Source organism: Cnephaeus nilssonii, assembly GCF_951640355.1.
Source record: "Cnephaeus nilssonii genome assembly, chromosome: 3".
In the NCBI taxonomy this organism is placed as follows: domain Eukaryota; kingdom Metazoa; phylum Chordata; class Mammalia; order Chiroptera; family Vespertilionidae; genus Cnephaeus; species Cnephaeus nilssonii.
In genome coordinates this window covers 6,342,351-6,364,271 of record NC_137074.1, presented here as the reverse complement: position 1 = coordinate 6,364,271, position 21,921 = coordinate 6,342,351, and the positions used below count along the sequence as shown (strand labels likewise).

Sequence of the window (21,921 nt, the reverse complement as noted above, 5' to 3'; positions counted from 1 at the left end):
CTCTTGCATGCCACCCACTGGAGATTGAGCCTGCAACCCAGGCATGTGCCTTGACCAGGAATTGAACCATGACCTCCTGGTTCATAGGTCAACACTCAACCACTGAGTCACGCCGGCTAGGCAACAGTGCTGTTTTTATCAAGTGCCAAAATGGACCAAGATGCAATACACACACACACACACACACACACACACACACACACACACACACACAAACACACACGCAGCCTACTTCCATCCTGGCTGGAGCAGAATGGAAGTTGGAAGCATGCCAGACAGATCCAGGAGACTCTTATCAAAGCCTTCACCTCTGGTTTTGGCTGAGGGGTTACCGGAAGGGAGAAATGGGGGAAGTGGGATTGTCTAGCCTCACAACAAAGATGCGAGAGAGAAGAAAGTCCGGGATGCGGAGCTGCTTTCTGCAGAGTGGGTGAGGGCAGGCTCCCGCTCAGTCATGCATGCCTGCACGCTGCAGGCCAGGGTCTCTGGGGTGGGCAGTCAGCTCCCCACACTGTCTGTGCTGGGAGTAGCCTGGCCTTGGTAACTAAGACACTGCTGTTGGGGCAGCCCTGTCCCAAGACTTACCCTTTTGGGAATTGGCTGCAAGTACGAGGACCCATTGTTTAAACTCCTCCCTGAGTTTGTTGTATAAGCGGGTCTCTTTTTCCTTCACGACTTCTTCTCCATCTACTAACCTTTCAATGTTCCGATTAAACACTTTAATTTTCTGAAAAAGAGGTAATGTCATTCAACTGTGCTGTGGTTGAGGAGCCGGGCCGGGGCACAGGGTGGCGTGGGGGCTGGCAGTACATCACCCACCCACCCCTCCTCTCCCAGGTGACACTGGAGGGAGGACTGGGCCCCGCAGGACCCAGGCAGAGAAGCACAGAGGCCCCCGGAGATGCGCTGGGCCACCTGGGAGGGTGTGGCCGCCACAGGGAGAGGCCAGATTCTGTGCCCGAGCGTCACGTGGAGCCCCAGGAGTCCTCACCTCGACCAGAAAGAACATTTTGTCGGCGTCGGTGTTGGGGATGTGCTCGCCGCACTGGCGCAGCTCCTCCGTGGCGCTCAGGTGGCTCTCCCGGATCTGATTTTCTAACAGCGGGAGTGATTTCTGAACAAAATAATAGCAAACAGTGAAACGCCACAGCTTGAAGCGAGCTGACAGGTCTCTTGGGCACAGGGGCAGAATCCCGCTGGGAAGTCAAGGGGTGGGGGGGAGGTTTCTGTCGCTGTGTGAGGCGTTGAGGTGAAGTCCCATGGAGGAGGCTCTGCAGGCAGCCAGGGCGCAGCCCAAGGCCTGCAGAATCCGTGGTTCTGTTCTACAGCGGGGAACACGGGGAGGGACCGATTTTGGTTTTGTTTGGTTTAGGTAAGTGTCTTGTATCTCCAGATCAACTACACCTGAACACAGTGTCAGCTTTCGCTAGTGACACGTTGCTTTGGTGAGCATCTGAAGGTCATAGACTGAGAAAGGGCACTTTGGTAGAAGCTATGTCGTGGGGGTTGGTGTCAGGCTGGGTACAGTCCTAACCAATCACGATGCAGATGAGGAGAACAGAGGCCCTAGAGCGCACCCTGAGGGCTGCCTTTGGCCCACGCACTGTGTCTCAGTGACGCCCCTTGGTGCAGGAAAGCACCGGCTTCATTGCCTTTTTCCAAGACAGGAACCTGAGGCCCAGAGAGGCCAACAGCTGGACGTCATTGCTGAGCTAGTAAGTGGCAGAGTTCCAGTTTGCACCCTGCTCACCACCTCCAAAGCGCAGGCAGGTGGACCCTGCAGGTAAAGACACCTGAGCGAGCAGCGCCCCCAGTCCTGCTTCGGTGCCCGAGGTCGCTGCAGCCAGCCTGGCAGGAGGCATTCATTGGGACTTAGAGGCAGCTTGTCAAGGCTACACAAAATGGCGATAAAGGTGGGGGACACCAAGAAGTTAATAAGGTCTCATGGGCTCTTTAAAACAAAACAAATATATGTATATTTCAAATTATAATTACCATAATTGAATCTTGATATACATTAAAAAATTAAAGTACTACAAATTTAAATTTTAATGTAAAAATTTAAATGTTGAGAAATGTGTTATCAAAAATGTTATCAAAATGCAACATCTCTTTGCAGAAACATGTGTTTGTTTTTTTAATTAGACAGGGTTAGATCTTTGGTGCTTCCTTCTGCAAACTAAGGGGATTCCACTAGAATCAGTCCTTCTCAAAGTGTGTTCCCTAGATCACCTGGGAACTTACAAGTGCAAATTCGGGGCCCCAACCTAGACCTGCTAACTCAGAAACTCTGGGTCTGGGGCCCAGGGATGTGAGCTTTAACCAAATTTCAAGGGGATTCTTGTGTGCACTACCATTTCAGGTCCACTGCCTCCTTCTCACCAAATATGTCTTTTATTTCTTAGTTGATTTTTTAGAGAGAGAGGAAGGGGTAAGAGAGAGAGAAACATTGATGTGAGAAACATTGATCGGTTGCTTCCCGTACACGCTCTGACTGGGGATCGAACCCGAAACCTTTTGGTGTATGGGATGACTCACCAACAAACTGAGCCACCCAGCCAGGGCCCAGCAAATAAGTTTTGAGTGTGTGTTTTCTGGCTCAAAAGCATTCCTTGTCTTGGGCTGACTCACGGTTGAGCAGTTTAGCGTGGACGAAACCCAGGCCCGGGGGTCATCTCTGCTCTGAGGTTAACCTTCAGTCCTGCCCTGTGGTTCAGCCTCATGTACAAAGGTTCAGGCAAGCTCCATGACTAGGTCTCAAGAAGCACTAAGCCACGCTTGTACCATCTTTAAACAACATCATGAAATTTGTCTACAGTTGCCCATTTTTGAGAATCCATGGAAACCAAACACGTATTCCTTACAAGTGTGAGGCTGGGACAATGTTTTATGTCCTGTGAAGTGTTAGGGACCATTGAAAAGAGAGAAATCTGCTACCTTGGCGTTCATTGCTTTTTACCGCGCTGAGCTGGTACTGCGGGTACTTTCTGCTTCCCCGACCGGTTCCCCTTTTTGGCTCCAGATCATGCCCTGTCCCTCCCCTGTTTCAGATGCTCGCCTGGAGCCTCTGGCCAGGGGCCATTAGGTTTATTTGGTTTTCAGAATGTGCTTGTTTGTGTATTTGGAGAGTTCAATGCAGTGTCTTAGCCCTTTCGTGACAGAGAGTGATTTACGCAGGCTGCAGTTTTTATAACTTGCAGCCAACCCATGACTCACGTTGATGTGCCAGATGAGCTCGGTGGTGAGTCTTTCTGCCAGACGGGGCACCGTGGCCTTGCCTTCCTCCAGGAGGACTCTGAAACAAGACGGCGCACGTGAGTTCGCAAAGGGCCCAGGCGGTCCTTTGCCCAGTCCTGGGCTTTGTCAGTGGGTGAGTGAGCTCACTCAGCCCCCCGGGGGGCCGCATGGTGTCAGAGAAGCCTGGGAGCGCGAGGGAAAGACAATTGCTAATTACGGGACGAGCCTAACCGAGGCAAGCATGGTGCTAGGAAGGTGACATTCGCCTTCTCTTTTTATCATCCCAACAAACTGATGAAGGAAGGCAGTAGTCGGCAAACTCATTAGTCAACACAGCCAAATATCAACAGTACAAAGATTGGAATTTCTTTGGCGAGCCACATTTTTTAAACTAAACTGTATAGGTAGGTACAGTGTTATTAACTTAATTAGGGTACTCCTAAGCCGGCCTTTGCTAAAAACTCAAGGGGCCAAAGAGCTGCAAGTGGCTCGCGAGCCGCAGTTCGCCGACCACTGAAGTAAGGGATCTTTTTATCCACAGGAAAACAAAACCAACCTAACTTCGTAGCAGTGTAGTGACTTGTCCAAACTCGTACTTTATTTTTGGTAACAAATATTCATCCCTGAATAGCCAAATCAATCTTGAGGAAAAAGAATAAAGTGGGAGGGACCAGCCCTAGCTGGTTTGGCTCAGTAGACAGAGCGTCAGCCTGCGGAATGAAGGGTCCCAGGTTCCATTCTGGTCAAGGGCACATGCCCGGGTTGCAGGCTCGATCTCCAATAGGGGGCGTGCAGGAGGCAGTCGATCAATGATTCCCTCTCATCATTGATGTTTCTCTCTCCCCCCCCCCTTCTTCTCTGAAATCAATACAAATATATTAAAAATAAAAAGTGGGAGGTACCACATTTCCTGATTTCAAAACATATTACAAAGCTACAGTTTGTTATTACAAAGGAGTACAGTGTTCGCACAAAGACAGACATGTACAGAATAGAGCACCCAGAAACAAATCCGGCATATACGGTCAACTCAGTTTTAATAACGGTGCCAAGATGCACAATGTAGAAAGGATAATAATCCCTTCAACATAGGATATCAGGAAATCTATATGTCTGCATGCAGAAAAATGAAATTGGATCCTTATCTCATACCATACACAAAAGTCAACTGAAAATGTACTGAAGGCTTAAACATAAAACATGAAATGTAAAGCTCCTAGAACAAAACCCCACAAAAAACACAGGGGAGCCCAGCCGGTGTGGCTCAGTGGTTAAGCATCCATCTATGAACCAGGAGGTCACAGTTCGATTCCCGGTCAGGGCACATGCCTGGGTTGTGGGCTTGATTCCCCAGTGGGTGGCATGCAGGAGGCAGCTGATCTATGAGTCTCTCTCATTATTGATGTTTCTATCTCTCTCTCTTCCTCTATCTTCTTCTCTGAAATCAATAAAAATAATTTTTAAAAAAGAAAAAAAACCACAGGGGAAAATGATTTCACCAAAAGCACTGAGAAGAAAAGCAAAAATAGACTAAAAGTGGGACTACATCAAACTGAAAACCTTCCACAGAGCAAAGAAACAATCAACAGAGAACCTACAAAATGGGAGAAAATCTTTGCAAACAATATATCTGATAAGGGGTTAATTTTTTAAAAATGTCAGTAACTCCTATAATCAATGGCACCCCCCCCACACACACACACACACAAACCTAGTAACCCAAGTGAAAAATGGGCTAAAGAGTTGGATAGCGATTTCTTCCAAGAGGACATGTAAATGGTCAACAGGTATATGGAAAAGATGCTCAACATCACTAATCATCAGGAAAATGCAAGTCAAAACCACAATGGGACCTCAATCTGTTAGGATGCATATTATATTTATATTAAAAAAAAACACACAATAAAAAACCAAGGCAGGTGATGGCCAGGATGTGGAGCAACTGAAAGCCTTGTACAATGTTGGTGTGAATGCAAAATGGTGCAGCCACTAGGAAAAGCAGTATGGAAGCTTCTCAAGAAATTAAAAATAGCCCTAACCGGTTTGGCTCAGTGGATAGAGCATCGGCCTGCGGACTGAAGAGTCCCAGGTTCGATTCCGGACAAGGGCATGTACCTTGGTTGCGGGCACATCCCCAATAGGGGGTGTGCAGGAGGCAGCTGATCGATGTTTCTCTCTAATCGATGTTTATAACTCTCTATCCCTCTCCCTTCCTCTCTGTAAAAAAATCAATAAAATATATATTTTTTAAAAAGAAATTAAAAATAGAACCACCATATGATCCAGCACTCCCACTTATACACATTTATCCAAAAGCATTAAAATCAACATCTCAAAGGGATGGTAGCCTTCCTCTGCTCACAGCAGCACCAGTCACAATAGCCAGGATGTGGGAATAACCGATACGTCCATGGCAGACGAGTGGGGAAGAAAATGCGGTATGTACACGCTGCCAGACGTTCAGAAAGAAAACAAAAGCACAACCGGCAGCTCGCTGAGCAGTGACCGGTGAAAGCGTACTGTGCACACAGCAAAGAGGCAGCTTGCCATCCAGGAGCGCTCGGACCCAAACACGGAGTGAGGCTCAGGGGCGCGTCTCAAAGCAGCGTGGAGTGGGGAAGCAGTGGCCGCTCCTTCCGCGTGGTGATCGGCTCTCAGACTAGAGTTTCCTTAAAGCTAAGGAAATCGGTTAGAGGTTGCCTCATGTCAATTTGGGGGAACAACTTAAGTTTCGTTTATGATTTTCAGAAGCAAGAAGAGCACGCGTGTGGGCACTCGCTTGTCTTGTGAAATCAGCGGAGTTAGGCATTGCCTGGGTGACTGATCCGCTGATGTCTGCTCAGGGGACTTCCAAGTCTGGCCCCCGTTCATGTTTGTTTTAACAATGCGATGGGATCTGAGCCAGCCTTTAAAAAGGAGGATATTCTGTCACGTGTGACCACAAGAATGAACTTCGAGGACATTATGCTAAGATGACAGAAGCCAGTCACAGAAGGACACACACTGCCTGGTTCCACCTACGTAAGAAATCAAAAACAGCCAAACTCACACCACCTGAGAGTGGGATGGTGGGCGCCAGGGTTAGGGGACGGGGAACTGGGGAGCTGATAATGGACATCCAATTTCTGGGATGCAGGTGAGTGAGTTCCAGAGACCGCAGAACAACCTGGGGCCCGCAGTTGACCTCACTTTCCCCAAACCCGTGAGCCGTGGTTTGCCAAGTGTGGCCCCTGGCCCAGCACTATCAGCCTCAACTGGAAACTTGCGCCACCCCAGATTCAGAAACCCTGGAGCAGGACACAACCAGGAGGCTTTGCTGCTCAGGACTGAGAACCGGGCGCGGGATCATCACAGAATCTTCTCCCCGCCCAGCGAGCAGTTCCCTCTCCTTGCAGCCACCAACGCTATCGAAAACGATCTGATTCTGGCGTGGCTCAGTGGTTGAGCCTCAGCCTATAAACCGGGAGTTTAAGGTTCGATTCCCAGTCAGGGCACATGCCTGGGTTGGGGGCTCAATCCCCAAGGTGGGGTGTGCAGGAGGAAGCTGATCAATGATTCTCTCTCATCATTGATGTTTTTCTCTCTCTCTCTCCCTTACTCCCTGAAATCAATAAAAATCTATTTAAAAACAAACAAACAAACAACAACAACAAGACGGTCTGTTTCTCCCCTCCAAGGTGGCGCAGAGGGGAAGAAAGAAGGAGCCGGCACCTTGGCGTGGGTCCTATCATTTACCCAGAACACGCTCCTGTGGGGCAGTTGTGTGGCGCACCCTGAGCTGCGGAGAAAGGCGGAGCCGCTGCCCAAGGGCACGTGGCGAGTAGCAACCTGGTCTGTGCCCGCATCTCTCCTTGGAGCAGGCGTGGCGCTGGGGCTCGCTGTGCTGCTCCCACCCGCTCGGGACCATCAAGGTCCTGCACAGCATGGAAGGGCTAAGGGCCCAGTCCAGTGGGCAAAGCCCCAGCGTCGTGCAGGGTCATGTATATTTAATAAAACTGTTAGGGTCGCCGAAGGAGGAAGGCACGAGGCCAAAAGAGGTGCAGAATTATGAATTCATTAGGTCACCTGGAAAACCAGGTGGGCTGAGCCCCAAAATGGCGCCAGCCCCCAGGGATGGAGAGTCAGAGGTTTAAAGGACCGTGGCAGGCTTTTTCTGGGCCGAGAACTCTCTGAGCGGTCTGCATCCTGGGAAGGTCCGGAGGGGAGAGATAATGGTCTTAGCACGTGGGATGTGGTCTTAGCATGTGGAACGTGGTCTTAGCACATGGGATGTGGTCTTAGCACGTGGGATGTGGTCTTAGCACGTGGAATGTGGTCTAAGCGAAAGAGAATGTCCATTGTGCAGTGGCCTAAAGGTCCACTCCCAGGGGAGGGGGTATCCATTCAATTATGTGATCAGACCTCACAAAACCCAGCTCCTTTGCAGGCTCTAACGCAGTGGAGGGAGCCCCAAAGCAAGTTTTAAGGTGCAGCATTTACGATGGTCAGCATGGGTTTCTGGAGGCTCGGAGATCTGTTTCCGGTCCTGTTTCCTTCACCATTGCTTTGACCTCATCATCCTTGACTATAGAAGTGGGAAGACCCTCACTTGCGACGTGCACCTCCTAAGATTTGATGGGATGCACATGAGAAGGCCAAGCTTTGGAAAACCCAAGCGCCCTATGCCCCGTGGAACACCAAATTACAATCTTTAATCAGCACCATCATTAGAGCCCACGACAAAATGATTTGTGTCAATAAGCCAACGAATTTAACACTAAAAATAAAGTCAAGTTTAGGTTCCGCTACACTGTATAATTTTACATGCAATTTGGTTATCATGCTGGCCCGTCCTGGTGGGGGCGGGGGCGGGAGCGGCTCCCATGGAGTCCAGCTCCAGGGTCCTGCAGGCGCTCACCTGAAATACGGATGCGTCTGGAAGAACATCATTTCTTTCTTGGTGGCCTCCGCCAGGCTCAGCTTGTTGGTGATCTCCTGCTGGCCCCGGCACTTGACTATCATGTAGCCCTTCTTGAGGCGGTACGTGAGGTTCTGCGCCACGTTCACCACATTTTTTTCGGCACCCTTGTCCACCAGGTCCGGTTTGGTCAGGATCCCTGCGAGATGACAAAGAAGGGCATGGAAGGTCCGTTCTCTTCTCAAATACACTTGACCCCTGCGGGGCTATGGGGTCCTTTCTTGGCCAGGACCAACAGAGCTTTCTGCAGCCTTGCTTGCCCAATGCCTGCCAGTCATTCATTCATTTCAGCGGCCCCCCTCAGACTTGCTCCCCCCACTCCCTCAGTTCACCAACTGCCTTGCGCCATTGGCTTAACACATGTTCGCTGGGTGCCTGCTGTTGCCAGCACTGGGCAGCAGCGCCGTCACCGGTGAGCGGCTCCATCACCACGTTCCTAAGAAGCTTCCCTGGCGCTTAAGCAGCTTCATTTCTCTGTCTGTTCCATTACCAGAAGGTGTTATGTCAGAGCGCATCCTTAGACTCACTACAAGGTTTGTGTGAGCAGACCTTCGGGTGACTAACAGCCAAGGCATGTCTGAATCTGCGTCTGCACCTTCCATGGGTGAGGGAGAGGGCCTCCCCCTGGGAGGGGAGATGGCAGCCGGGAATGCCCTTTCCCGGAACCAGCACAACTTCAGGGAAGCCTGGGTCACTGTCCTCTATTCAGAGAAAAGGGAATAAGATCATGAAAACGGAAGCTTGCCATTAGAATCCCCCCCGGCAGGGGAGACAGGGCCTTCTACGGCGCCTCCGTTTGAAACACATGCCTCCAGCCACAGAATCAGCTCAGAAGCATCATTTAATGACCCAACTGTCGGGCCACAGAGAAGGGCACTCTCAGCAATTTTTTAAAAAATGTATTTTTTATTGATTTTTTACAGAGAGGAAGGGAGAGGGATAGAGAGCTAGAAACATCGATGAGAGAGAAACATCCATCAGCTGCCTCCTGCACACCCCCCACTGGGGATGTGCCCGCAACCAGTGTACATGCCCTTGACCGGAATCGAACCTGGGACCCCTCAGTCTGCAGGCCGACGCTCTATCCACTGAGCCAAACCGGTTTCGGCACTCTCAGCAATTTTTAGATGCTTTCATTTTTTTCTCTTCGTGTTTATTCCTGAATGCATTCCACATACACATTAAATTAACAAATGCTTATTAAGCACACTGCTGCAGGTGGAATGAGTAAGACTGCATAGTTCCTGATTTTATGAATATCCTTCCTCCTTCTAGTGGGGAAAAGCCAGATAAATTGTCCTAGTAATATATAAGAAAGAAACAAAAATATCTAATATTGATAAATGCCATGCCGAGAATAAAAAGAAAGGCAAAGAAATGACTACAGGCGGGGTGGCTGTACACGTTTAGGCTGGCTGGACAACGAGGGCCTCTGAGCAGGCAACGTTTGGGCTGTGACCGGAATGAGAGGAAGGAGCCAGCCCTGTGGGTGGAGAGGGAGCTGGATGGCTCAGCTGCACTGGACAGTAGTGGACAAGGTGGGGAGTGATGGGAGCCGTGGTCCCAGAGGCATGCAGAAGCCAGGTCCCAGATGGCATTGTGGTCCCGGCAAAGCGGTCTGGGTTTGAACATGTGAGACCGAAGCATTGGAGAGTAAAAGCAGAGGAGGGGCATGGCCTGATTTGCAGGTCTAAGGCCAGGGGAGGGTGGATTGTTGTGGGCAAGGTGAATGCCAGGAGACCAGAACATGTTTGCGTAGCCCAGGCAGGCGACGATGGAGGCTGGGTCTAGGTAGTGACTGTGGGGATGGAGAGGGGCAGACAGACTTGGTACTAGTTCTGGAAGCAGGGTTGCCGGGACTTCAGATGAATTAGACACAGAAGCAAGGAGGAGGAGGAATCAAGAGTGACTCTTCGATGTGGCTTTAGACCTGGGCAGGTGGATGTGGGGCCGTGAAGAGGTGGGGAAGCCTTGGGGAGGAAGAGAATTGGGGTGTGGGAGAATAGTATCAAGATTAGTGCTTTGGCCACAGTACCTTGGAGACAATTTAATGGACATTCAAGTGGAGACATCAAGTCTAGGGGAAGGTAAGCGTTACAGATATAGATTTGGGAGTCAATGGCATGTAGAACGAATTTAAAAGCATGGACAGGTAAGGTCACTTCAAGAGAGTGTGCTGATAGAGGGAGAGCTCAGAACCAAGTTCTGGTTTCCATATTTAGAGGTCAGAGAGCTGAAGAGGCAACCAGCCACTGTGACTAGGAATGTGACCTGCAGCTGGCCAGTGAAGGAAAAGGGAACCCAGGGAGAAACTGGGCACCCAGTAATTCTTCATGTAACCCTCCCAACAACCCTTGTAGGAGGTTGTGACCGTTAGCACCATTTACAGAGGAGGAAGTGAGGCGAGGAGAGGTTAAATGCACTGCCCAAGGGTATGGAGCCAGTAAATGAGGACCCAAACCCATGCAGTCTGTGCTCTTAAACCAAGTCCTTATATGCCGTGTAGGGTGACATTTTACAAAGGACATTGAAGATAACACAGTTTCCCACAAAGCGTTCTGCTTGAATTTAAATCCTGCAGATGCTTACGCTCCAACATTAGCCTGGAAGTGTGTTCGCTGGGGTCTGTGACGGTCTTTTCCCTGTACCCAGGGGTCCCAGACCTTCACTGTGTTATGGCAGAACTGATGGGCCAGTCACTTTCTCCTTTCTGGGCCATCGTGGGAAGAGCAGATAAAGCAGGTCTTGTCCCCATCCCGAATGGCTCCTGAATGCAATGGAGCGATGAGGAGGGTGAAGAAACGCATCTTGCCCTAACTGGTTTGGCTCAGTGGATAGAGCGTCGGCCTGCAGACTCAAGGGTCCCAGGTTCGATTCTGGTCAAGGGCACGTACCTTGGTTGCGGGCACACCCCCAGTAGGAGGTGTGCAGGAGGCTGCTGATCGATGTTTCTAACTATCTCTCTCCCTTCCTCTCTGTAAAAAATCAATAAAATATATTTAAAAAATAAAAAGAAGTGCATCTTGGCGGCTCATCTAACCCTGACTGTGAGTAAGATGACCAGCACGGATGGACCCTGCGCCCATGGAGCTTGGGCTGGAGCAGCGCTTGGATCTAGCGCAGGATGTGGGCGTCTCTCACAGTGGACCTAACTCCAGGGCCTTCCATGTGTGTGAGGGTCTTCCCTCCCTTCCCATCTCCTGGAAGCCTGATTCTCCCTTCTTACCTATGGTCCTGTCTCCATCGGGGTCCACCTCGTGAGCCATGCTCAGCGCCTCTGTGGTGGCGATGTCCACGTTACAGGGGACCACCACCAAGTTGATGGTCTGCTGCCTCTGGATGTACTTCTTGATGAGTGCCTTGATCTGATGCCACAGGATCACACAAAGGAAGAGCAGGTCTCTGATGAGTCAGCAGCACAGTGAGACCCCCCCATCATTTTAAAAACCAGTCGTCCCAGCGTGTGACCCAGTTTTCACACTTCCAAGCCCTCGTTGGCCTGTCCCCTTCCTTTGGAATGCCCACCCCACCGGCCCTTACAGAGTTTCTGTTGATTTTCTACTTATTTCTCAGAGCCCATCACTGGTGTAGCTTCTCTCCTGAAGACTCAATTCTTATGGCCGGAGGAAACCTCTCCTTCCTCTCCAGATCTCTCCTGGAAGCCTTCTGAGATTATTATCACTCAACCAGAGGCCTGGTGTACAAATTCGTGCACAGGTGGGGTCTGGCCACCTCATCCCAAAGCGGGCCGATCAGGGCCGGGCCAGCAATGGGGAGGGGGACACAGGCAGTTGTCCGGCTGGCCCCACCCTGGATAGGGTTGGGGGGGGCGCAATCGGGCCAGTTGGCCACCGCAGTGCACATCATAGTGACAGGTCGTTCTGGTTGTTCCATCATTCTGGTCACTTGGCTTTTACATATATAGATCAGCATGATTTTTTATGTGTTGTACCTTCCCCAGAAGCCCAGAGGTACTAGGAAAGTCCACCCATTGGATGGATGAACCAGCACCCTCCTGGCGGGTGAGAAGTGTGGAATTAGTCACTAACTCAGTAAGGAAAATGAGCGAATTACACTGCTCCTAGAGACAGAGCACGGTGATTTGGATGTTGAGGAAGAAACCAACATTTCACTCCCCAAGATTTTTTCCAGAGCAGCAGAGCTAGCAGAGACCCCCCTCAGGAGATGCCTGCCACACCCCGAGTTTGGCTATGGTTGGGTTCCCTACACTGGCAGTATCCCCCATAAAAGGGGAAAAGGGCAGGCAAGTGACCCTAGTTCCTAGGATAGAAAGGTCTCATCTTCTCCCCCTCACAAACTCTATCCCACCATACCCTGGACCCTACCCTTGCACCTGAGACCATCCTATCTCCTCGGCTTCCATGTGAGCTGGGTTAGCAAAGCTTGACAGAGCTAGCTTGGGTACAGGCCTTGCCCAAAGATCAAGCGTGCCTCAAGCATCCCAGTAAGACTGTGCGCTCAGGCAGCCTTAAGTGGGAAGGTCTTTGGGAAAGAAGCAACAGGCTCAGCGGCTCTTGGTTTGTACTGGTCATTGCTGTCCTTGGCTGTCATCCCTCCCACTGCGCTGCCTTCTTGCTCCTGACCAGAGATCACAGACCATGTTCTGATTAGTTTACGTAGAGTTATTCTTTTTAATTGTTGCTAAAATTGGCAGATTTCATGTGAAAATCCGAATTTCTGGCGTCTGTTGACTATCTCAAGACAGCTGGTAACACTGGGCCCACATTCTTTATTTTAGGCAGGATGGGAGCTGTCCCATGCACCCCCAGTCCCACCAATTCAATTTCTCTTGTTTCTATGACCTGCCAGGCTCTAGTCAGATCCTCAGTGTAAGCCCCAGGCCCAGGAGGTCTTATTCCAGTCTCCTCCCCAGTCACTCAGAGTGAGGGCTGGGGAGGCACACCACAGCCCTTGGGGTGACCGGCAGAGGCCCCAAAGTCCCCCCAACTTCAGCTTGGCCCAGTCCCAAGTTCCAGAAAGGCTCACCTGCAGTCCGATATCCTGGGGCTGATTTCCCACGGCCACCCTGGCGATGCCGGGAAGATCAATGAGGGTCAGATCCGGAACCTCGGGGGAGGTGATCTCCAGACTGATGAGCTCGTGGCTGATGCCAACTCCATTCCCGGCGATGATGTTCTGGGCTATGGAGGCCAAGAAAAGAGAAACCCAGAGTTCAAATTAACGACCCACCTGAGGGAAAGCAGTTGTTCTTGAAGGCGACGGTTGGTGTTCAGAGTATAGGAGCTTCAGAGTCACAGAATCCTGCAGTGATCCGAGGCCAAGGAGGTGGCCGTCCGTGTACCAGTATTCAGGGGTAGCATGTACATACACTCCCAGGAATCCTAGAGGAAAACATCCGATTTATTCCCATTGGAATTGTGGGTGGGTTCTGTTCTCTTTATGTTTTTAAATATTTTTCATTGGGTATTCACTGGGTGTGGTGATGGTTATATCCACAAATCCTTCAACATCCCTCTCACCGAAAGATGGAGCCTTGAGTGGGGTCACACAGAGGGACTTATATCTTGAGAATAGAGAAGGTCGAAGCGACAGTGCGAAGAGGTCATTAAAGGCATCATGGCTTGCTCCTACTTTCTCTTGGATGGTTCACTCTGGGGAAGGCTAGCGGCCCCATCATAAGGCCACCATGGAGAGCAGCAATGGAGAGGTCCACAGCAGGGTGGGACCTAGCACCTTTGCCAGCAGCCAGCAAGAAAGTGTGGCCTCCTGTTAATGGCCATGTGGGGGAGAGTTCACCAACCCCAGTCGAGTCTTCAGATATAATTCAGCCCTAGCCAACATCTGGCTTCGGCCTCACTGAAAACCCTGAGTCAGAACTACCCATTGATGTGTCCAATTCCCGACCCTCACACACTGTGTGAGAGAATATCTGTTTGTGTGTTAATCTGCTAAATTTTGGAGTAATTTGTTATGTGGTAATAGAGAACTAATAGAGGTATGTATTACTTCTATAACCAGAAAAATATGTATATATAATACAAATCTATACTAATAAAAGGGTAATATGCTAATTAGACCAGATGTCTTCTGGACATCCTTCCGGACAAAGCCACGGTGGCGGTGGCCGAGGCAGAGGTGGTTAGGAGTGATCAGGCCAGCAGGGGAGAGCAGTTAGGGGTGATCAGGCAATCAGGCAGGTGAGTGGTTAGGAGCCAGTGGTCCCGGATTGTGAGAGGGATCCTGAATTGGAGAGGATGCAGGCTGGGCTGAGGCCCCTTCCCCCCCGCACGAATTTTGTGCACCAGGCCTCTAGTACAAATATAAGTGTGTGTGTTCCAGGGCAATATTACAGTGTCTTCTGTCTCTTTATATCTATCTGACTCTTTAACACACACATACATATACACAAACATACACTAACACGTGTAAATGCACACACTAACACATACACACTAACACATAAACATGTGACAAAATACCACAATGAAATTCCACTGCTCGGTGTGTTCATGGCAGGGTAGACACATACCCCTCCACTCCAGGACACCTAACACAAAGCCCCTCTGCCTCCTTCTGTCCATTGGAAACCAGGGCTAACCTGAAGGCCTGTGGTCAGTCTGGAGCTAAGCAGACCCCCGAGAAGGGGGATCCTCAACTGCTAGCCACCCAGGCTCCACTGCAGGGACCGCAGAGAAGCCCCCGGGGGCAGGGCCCCTTAGCTAAACAAGATCATGTAAGCAAATGCGGCACATCAATAACGTACGTGTTGTTTATCTTTGGTCATAGACCACTTTGCAGCTACCCTATGGTGCTGTCCCTTGGGGGTAAGAGGTGTTGTGGTAAGGGAGGAGGAAAAGAAGGAACTATTCCTGGGAAGTAGAAGGGAGGAAAAATAATTTCTTATATCCTATCTGAAAATGGATTATTTCCTATATAATCTCTATAGAACACTTAAAAGATCTCTTTTTGAGAACTATATACAACTTATTATATACTTAACATACACCCCAAACTATGCATGCATAATACACAGTGATTTATGATTATTTTACACTGATCCTTTTAAACATGTAGCTGGTCCTGCTCTGGTCAGGGTTTCTCAAAATGTAAGTGCACGTGACCCGTCAGGGGTCTGGTTAGCACCCAGATGACTCAGCAGGTCTGGGCTGTGGCCTGAGATTCTGCAGTTCCCAATACCCCCAGGTGGTGGCGCTGCTGCAGACCAGGAACCACACTGAGAAGCCAGGATATCAGCAGACCTGTAAGCTTCTTGAAATGAGTCAAAGCCTAGGGTGGTCTAGGTGAGGGGAAGGCACGTAGAATTCCTGTGCCAAGGACACAGAGGTCATTGGTCACCAGCTCAGGGGAAGCATGAAGGCCTCAGGGGATGCTACAGTTCCTCACCTTCTCCTGGAGGGTACCTGGGACCTCCACCCTCCACCTTCCTTCCCCCCTCAGAATGTGCCTTTGCATCCCCCCTGGGACAGAAAGTGAGTCCTGGGAGACCCTTCTCCCTCCAGCAGCCTCGCCTGGCGGTCACTGCGTCCACACTGGCAACAGGAAACTCACTGGACCAGGCGATTCTTTTGTGACCAATTCTGCCTGGCAACAGCCTTGGGCCCGGGGAGAAGGTCCATTTTGGATGGACTCCAAAGTTTTAGGTAAAGGCCCCCGGGAAGGCTGGGCGGTTGTGACCTCCGAGGGGCACTGATGCTGTAAGTTGGGACAGTGCCGCCCCAGGGGCACTGAGGGGGTTCTCCAGGGGTGGAGATGAGGAGAGAAACGCCGGCCCCTTTCTGGGGCAGCAGGGCAATGAAATCTGTGGGCAATCACACATTTCACCTGCATCGGGGACGGCCCTGATCTGAGCAACAGGGAAGCAGGGAGGCCACAGCTCCAGTTAATTGCCCGATCCCTTAGGCCCTAAGGCTCAGGGATAGAACCAGGAGCGTGCGAAAAACCAGGGCTGCGCCTTCAGAAACACTTCCTGCTTTAGTCATCCTTTCATGGAGGATATAATCAAGTGTAACATCTGTACAGAGAATCACTCCTTATCTAGGTGTGCGGCTTGGTGGGTATCCCGGCTGAACACACAGGCGTGACCAACACCCGGAGAACACACAGGCGTGACCAACACCCGGAGAACACACAGGCGTGACCAACACCCGGAGAACACACAGGCGTGACCAACACACAGGCGTGACCAACACCTGGGTGGAGGACAGAACCTGGCAGCCCTCCGAAGGCCCTCCTGCTCCGGCCAGTCCTTAGCCCCCACCAAGAGTGACTACTCTCCTGGCCACAACCTGCATTCCCTCCTTTTGCCCACGTTCGAACTTCATATGTGGTTGAGCAACTGAATTTGCTGATAATACGGCATTTTCGACACAAGAACAAGAGTTTCACGTGGCCCCGCCCGATTATACCAGGTAAATGGAATCCGAAGTGCTCCCTCGCGTCCGGCTGTTTTCACTCAACATTACGTTGGTGAGAGTCGCCCATATCGGTGCCTGTAGCTGAGGGACCCCGCGCTTGGGTCAGGCCCACTGCTGAGGGATCTGGGCGTCCTCAGTGAGCTGCCACGGACATCCTAGAACCTGGCGCTCGGGGCCCGTCTGGCTGGGGGGTGCCCGGGGCGAGAGTCCAGGGTGCACACCTCCAGCCTGGGCAGATATTGCCAGTCTTCACAGTGGCTGCACCAACTTACACCCCACCAGCAGCAGACGGCGGTCCAGAGGCTCTTCTGCAGATGCCTCGGCCGCGAGAGCTTGCTTCTCACACGCCCTCACCCAGCACCTTTCCCCAGCGGGCACCGAGCGCGAGCTCTCTGTGTGTGTGCGCACCCACAGAGCTCAGGACAGTGTCAGTGAGCACTGCGGGACGCGAGGGCGCCAGGCAGCCCCAGAGCTGGTGTAATTTCAAGCTAGGAAACCTGCCAATGGAGGGTCTCGAGCAGCTTCTGTATTGGGGGCGAGCACCAGAATTGGGGCCCGGACCTCTCCATGTGGAAAGGATCCCTCCGATGAACCTCAGGTGCGGGGTTCTCGGGAGCTGAGCCCAGGATGTCCTGTGAGGGCCTCCCCCTCGGATGCCGAGTTCTTCGTTTGCTAATACGCAGAGCCTGTCCTCCTGGGACTGAGGTGGTCCCTGCAGAGATTCTTATTACCATCAGGGTCACCGTTTCTGCCCGGCTGACACTGGAGTGAGAGCAGGCAGGGGAGAAGCCACCAGGGGGACGGCAGGGCTGGTGTCGTGGGCGGCAGTGACTGCCAGGGGCCCTCTCAGGGTGTGGAGTGGGCTCAGGAGCCTTTTTATTGCTCCGTCGTTACCTAACAGAAATCGCGGGCTTTGGTAAACTGTGTTCAAAGGCCCAGTGATGGCTGTGCCTCCAGAAATGACGGGTGGCTGGGATCTGTGTTGGGGAAGCTGCATGGAGACGTGGCCACCAAGTGGCTGCTGGGGTTAGTTTAGAGCAGTGACCTAAGACAGCGGTGACCAGGACAGCTGGGGGGTAGGGTGGGGTCCTGTGGGGACACTTTCCAGGGTGGGGGAGTTAACTGAGAAGCAAAGAAAGAATAGGAAGTAGGTGGAAGGGACAGTGTGAGAGGCAGGGGCACCAACAGGAGGAAGTGCATGGGAAGAAGAGAGGATGTTCCCTGAGAGGAGAAGAGGGTGCTCCCTGGGAGGAGGAGAGGGTGCTCCCTGGGAGGAGAGGGCGCTCCCTGGGAGGAGGGGAGGATGCTCCCTGGGAGGAGGAGAGGGCGCTCCCAGGATGGAAGAGAGGGCGCTCCCGGGATGGAGGAGAGATCGCTGCCTTGAGGAGCTTAAGAATCCCTGAGGCCCAGGAGGAGCTGGAGGAGGCGGCACAGTGAGGGGAGCAGCCCCAGCAGCAACCGTAACCGCGCCCCTCCCCCCCACCCCCTCCCCGCCCCCTCACCTTTGTATATTTCCCTCTCCACCTGGGAGGGGTCCTGGAGCTGGAGCTCGGTGCTCCGGTAGCTGATCTTCCCCGTCCACAGGGCGTCTCCTGCCAGCTGCTTCTTCAGCTTTAGCACCAGCGGACATCTGGTTACGATTCCTGAGCGAGAGGTTCCCAACACCCCGGTTTCCTTTAGAAGCAGTGTCCAGGCGCTCTTCCCTCCCACCGCTCAGGAGCTGTCGGTGTCCCCAGAGGCCTTGCCTGAAGTGTCTGTCCCTGTGTAGGGCCCGATCCAGGCCCCCATCACCACCCGGCCCTAGAGACACCTCGGGCCCTGGCACCGGCCTCTGGACAGCGTGTGCCCAGGTGGCAGCTCAGGGCAGGGAGATGGAAGCAGCGATCCACCTGAGAGGGGCACCCAATCCTCCCGGGATGCGGGAGAAGGCAGCGAGAGCTTGGGGGGGAGCTGGACACCCCGAAGGAGGGTCCAAGGGGCGTCCAGGGCTGGTTTTCGAGGTCCCTGGTGGTGAGGGCGGACCCCCCGACGCAGCTGGAGCCAAAGGCTGGGACTGCCCTGAGCCTGCGGGCTGAGGCCAGCGTGTCTGCAGGTGGTGAGTGAGCCTGTCTCCTGAGGGAGGCCCATCTCCTCACCCAGCCTGGGGTTGCCCTGGGCCACATGCCCGCCACTGGCACGCAGGCTCCCACGCTGGCACCCCTCTCCCCAGAACGCTGAGCCCAGGGCAGCGGCGTGTGTCCCAGACTCTTACTCTCAGGCATCAGGTGCTGGCTAATGGGGACCTCAGAGGACCCCCTGGCCCCCAGGCGCCTGGCGTGCAGACTACTGTTGGGGGCTGTGCCGGGGGGGGGGGCAGCCCAGTGGGGTGACATTGGTGCCTCCTAGCCCCTGGGTCTGCTGGGGTCTGGCTACGGCAGTGCTGGTGGGAGCCAGGAGCCAGGGAGAGGCCAGGAGGGGCCTCCATCTACCCACTTTGAGGATACTGTCTCTCCTGCTTTCCCCATTTGCAATTATTTTACTAAATTGTACAACAGCTTCTTTTTATTTTTTTTAAAGGAAAACACATGATCCTGGCTAATCGCTTCTCTAAACATTGAGTAAATTCCTCAAAAGGACTTCGCATGTCGCCCGAAACGTACAAATTCAACTTGATCTAAGAAGAAATGCTCTACACTCCCTGGACCGCAAGGGAGAAACAGCAGGGCCCGGGACCTGGACTGACAGGGCCAGCGACAGCCATCGCCACGTGACAGTGGACTTGGAAACCTAGGGGCAGCTGGCGTGGTCCCTGTCCGCCCCCTCTCCCCCACCCAGGCTGTGCACTCCAGACCTAAGCCATCCAGGGCCTGCAGGCGCTGCCCTCCCGGGGGGCCCTCCAGTGGCCTGTCTGACACCACGGGTACCCAGAGATGCTTTGTGGCCCCTCTGTGCTTACCGCTGCCTCTGGGAAGGGCGACGCCCGACAGCGCCTCCAGCACGGAGCTCTTGCCCGAGCTCTGGTCCCCGATGACGGCGATGGCGGGCAGGGCCAGGTCCTGCTCCACGCCCAGGGCCCGCAGGGAGTCGATGAGGTCGATGCAGGGGCGCACCTTCTCCTCGTACTGGTTGTACAGGTTGTTCTCCAGCCCCTGGGAGGGGCAGAGCAGAGTTCACACCCCTGGCCTCGAATTTGGCCATCTGCTGCAGACAGGAAGCCCCTGGGTTCTGTTCCTACGGAGGCTTTGCTTCTGCAGAAGCGGGGGTATGTAGCTGAGGGTGGAGGGGCCTGACCGAGCAGAGAGAAGGTGCCCAGGCAGGGCAGGAGGGGAGCTGGGCCCTGGGCCCTGGGCCCTGGGCCCTGGGGGAGGGTCCGCAATTGTGACGGTGGCAGGAGGAGCTGGAGGAAAAGCTCCCGGAAGGAGACCCTGACACATGGAACAGCATGGAACAGGAGCCCCGATGCACGCCGAGGAAGGTCGCCGCTGCCCCAGAGACTGCAATGTCCCTGGTGTTCGCGGGCTGTGTCTGCAGAGCTGGGGACACCGCTGTGACGCTGGTGGTGGAGGTCTCCCCTACAGCCCCGTCCTTCCTCCGCTAGTGGCTAGAACGCGCCCTTCCAGAACGTTCTCCCTCCCACTCACCTTTGTCGTCTGAGGGCCCCTGGTTTCTCCCGGCACCTGAGGGTTCAGTGTCATCAAGTTGAAGTTCTTGGTGAGGAAGGCTGGGTTCTTCTCTCCCAGTTGGGGAGAACCCATAAAGTTGGGGGGAAACCTCATTTGTCCTGCTGGGGCGCTGAATGACGACGGCTGCTGCAGGAATAAACTCATTTCTGCCTTTGGAGAGGGCGGGGAGGGGAGCGGGTTGTGCCTCGGCTGCTGCCCAGACTTGTGGCTTTTCGGCATCAGCTGACGGCCAGGGGAGCCGGCAGGTGCTTCTTGGCGAGCTCTGCAGGGACACAGACAGGGTGGCCCCAAGTTGCCCAGGCTGCACCTCGCCAGCCCCAGCACAGCCCCCCGCTTCCCTCTACACACAGACTCAGGGAGACCAGGATCCCCGCATAGAGAGTAGGGTCTCCATGGGCCCCCAGGGCTTGGGGATGAGAGGCAGGGGGCTCCACATTATCCTGGAAGAGTGAATGTCCCCTGCCACGTGGAGACACCTGTGGCTCAGGAGCAAACAGGGGACCGTTAGGTGTGGGGAGATGGGAGGCAGCACCCCCCAGGCCCCTGGGAGCCAGCACCTGCCCTCCCGCCACTGATGGTCACCCAGGCCTGGTCAGACCCAGGGGAGCCCGGGAGGGGTGCTGCGGCCTGCGGCCAGGTCCAGGCAGCCCTGCCAGAAACAGCTGGTGCCGGAGGGCCGCTCTGAGACGGACCGCTCCAAGAGAAGACGCTCCTTGTGTTTGGACAACAGCTCCACGTGGTGGCTGCTTTTCTGCACTTCCCACGTCAAGAAACGGAGGGCAGGAAGGGCCTGGACTGGTTACGTCAGGACTCAGACCCCGCCCACTCTCGACAAGAACCCTTCCCCCAGCCCACGAGAGAGAGCCTGAGTGTCCTGCACTTGGAGCTGCCCCAGCCTCGTGCACTGTCCGTCGGGGCGGCCGCCACAAAGAGCACAGACCGGGCCCAACAACAGGGTGCGTTCCCTCCCGGTCTGGAGGCTGGAGTCCAAGATCGAGGTGTGGCAGGGCTGGCTCCCTGTGAGGCCGAGGGCGCCCCTGCTCAGGCCGCTGCCCTGGGCTGCAGGCGGGGGGGCCTGTGTACTGCCTCCAGGAGGGGTCAGGCGGAGTCCCAGCGGCCGGGCATGCTTAGCGCTCCTTATGCTCCTCGAGGGCCCAGACAGGTGCTCGCTCCGCTCCCTCAGTCACACCGTCCCGGGTTTCATGTGAGATGCGCAGGGAGGTCAGACAAGTCAGGCTACTGGGATGCGGTCCCCGGCGGAAGGCCACAGCCTTGGATGCCAGGGAACAGGCTCACTTTGATAAGAGGGAACAGTAAAGCCATTCCAACCGTCCACCCTCTGTGGCAGGCGGATTTCAGAAATGCCGTCTGGAACACCGCCCTCCTCCCGGGCCTCGGCCTTTGGATTTTTTTTTATTTTTTAATTTTATCTTTTTTACTATTTTGTGTTTTGAGCTTCCCACAGGCTTCACTGGTCCCCGAGGAGTCTTGGTGGGTCTGAGAGGCCTGAATCCCAGCACCCCGCATGCACTCCCAGGCCTGTCTGGCCTCCAGACATGCCCGGCCCAGGTCGGCTGAGGGCCCCCACCCAGTTCGCTAAGCAGAGAGAACTGCCATGAATTAACAACATCCCCTCCCCTGACGGGGC

At 53.6% G+C, this 21,921-nt stretch overlaps 2 protein-coding genes across 2 annotated transcripts in view; both read right to left on the bottom strand.

Annotated features, from left to right (window-relative positions):
• Positions 1-21,921, bottom strand: part of MX2 (MX dynamin like GTPase 2) — a 32,383-nt gene that overhangs the window by 7,720 nt on the left and 2,742 nt on the right. The window contains exons 2-10 of the mRNA XM_079767216.1: positions 20,232-20,535; positions 19,547-19,739; positions 18,114-18,254; positions 13,202-13,356; positions 11,421-11,559; positions 8,135-8,333; positions 3,217-3,295; positions 992-1,114; positions 586-727 (exon numbers count right to left, since the gene is read on the bottom strand). Of these exons, the coding sequence (XP_079623342.1) occupies positions 586-727; positions 992-1,114; positions 3,217-3,295; positions 8,135-8,333; positions 11,421-11,559; positions 13,202-13,356; positions 18,114-18,254; positions 19,547-19,739; positions 20,232-20,492 (1,432 nt within the window). The 5' untranslated portion in view covers positions 20,493-20,535. The remainder of the gene's footprint in view (positions 1-585; positions 728-991; positions 1,115-3,216; positions 3,296-8,134; positions 8,334-11,420; positions 11,560-13,201; positions 13,357-18,113; positions 18,255-19,546; positions 19,740-20,231; positions 20,536-21,921) is intronic.
• Positions 20,492-21,921, bottom strand: part of FAM3B (FAM3 metabolism regulating signaling molecule B) — a gene marked incomplete at its 3' end in the record, with an annotated part of 34,633 nt that continues 33,203 nt past the window's right edge. The window contains exons 9-10 of the mRNA XM_079767255.1: positions 20,626-20,679; positions 20,492-20,535 (exon numbers count right to left, since the gene is read on the bottom strand). Coding sequence (XP_079623381.1) covers positions 20,492-20,535; positions 20,626-20,679 — 98 coding nt within the window. The remainder of the gene's footprint in view (positions 20,536-20,625; positions 20,680-21,921) is intronic.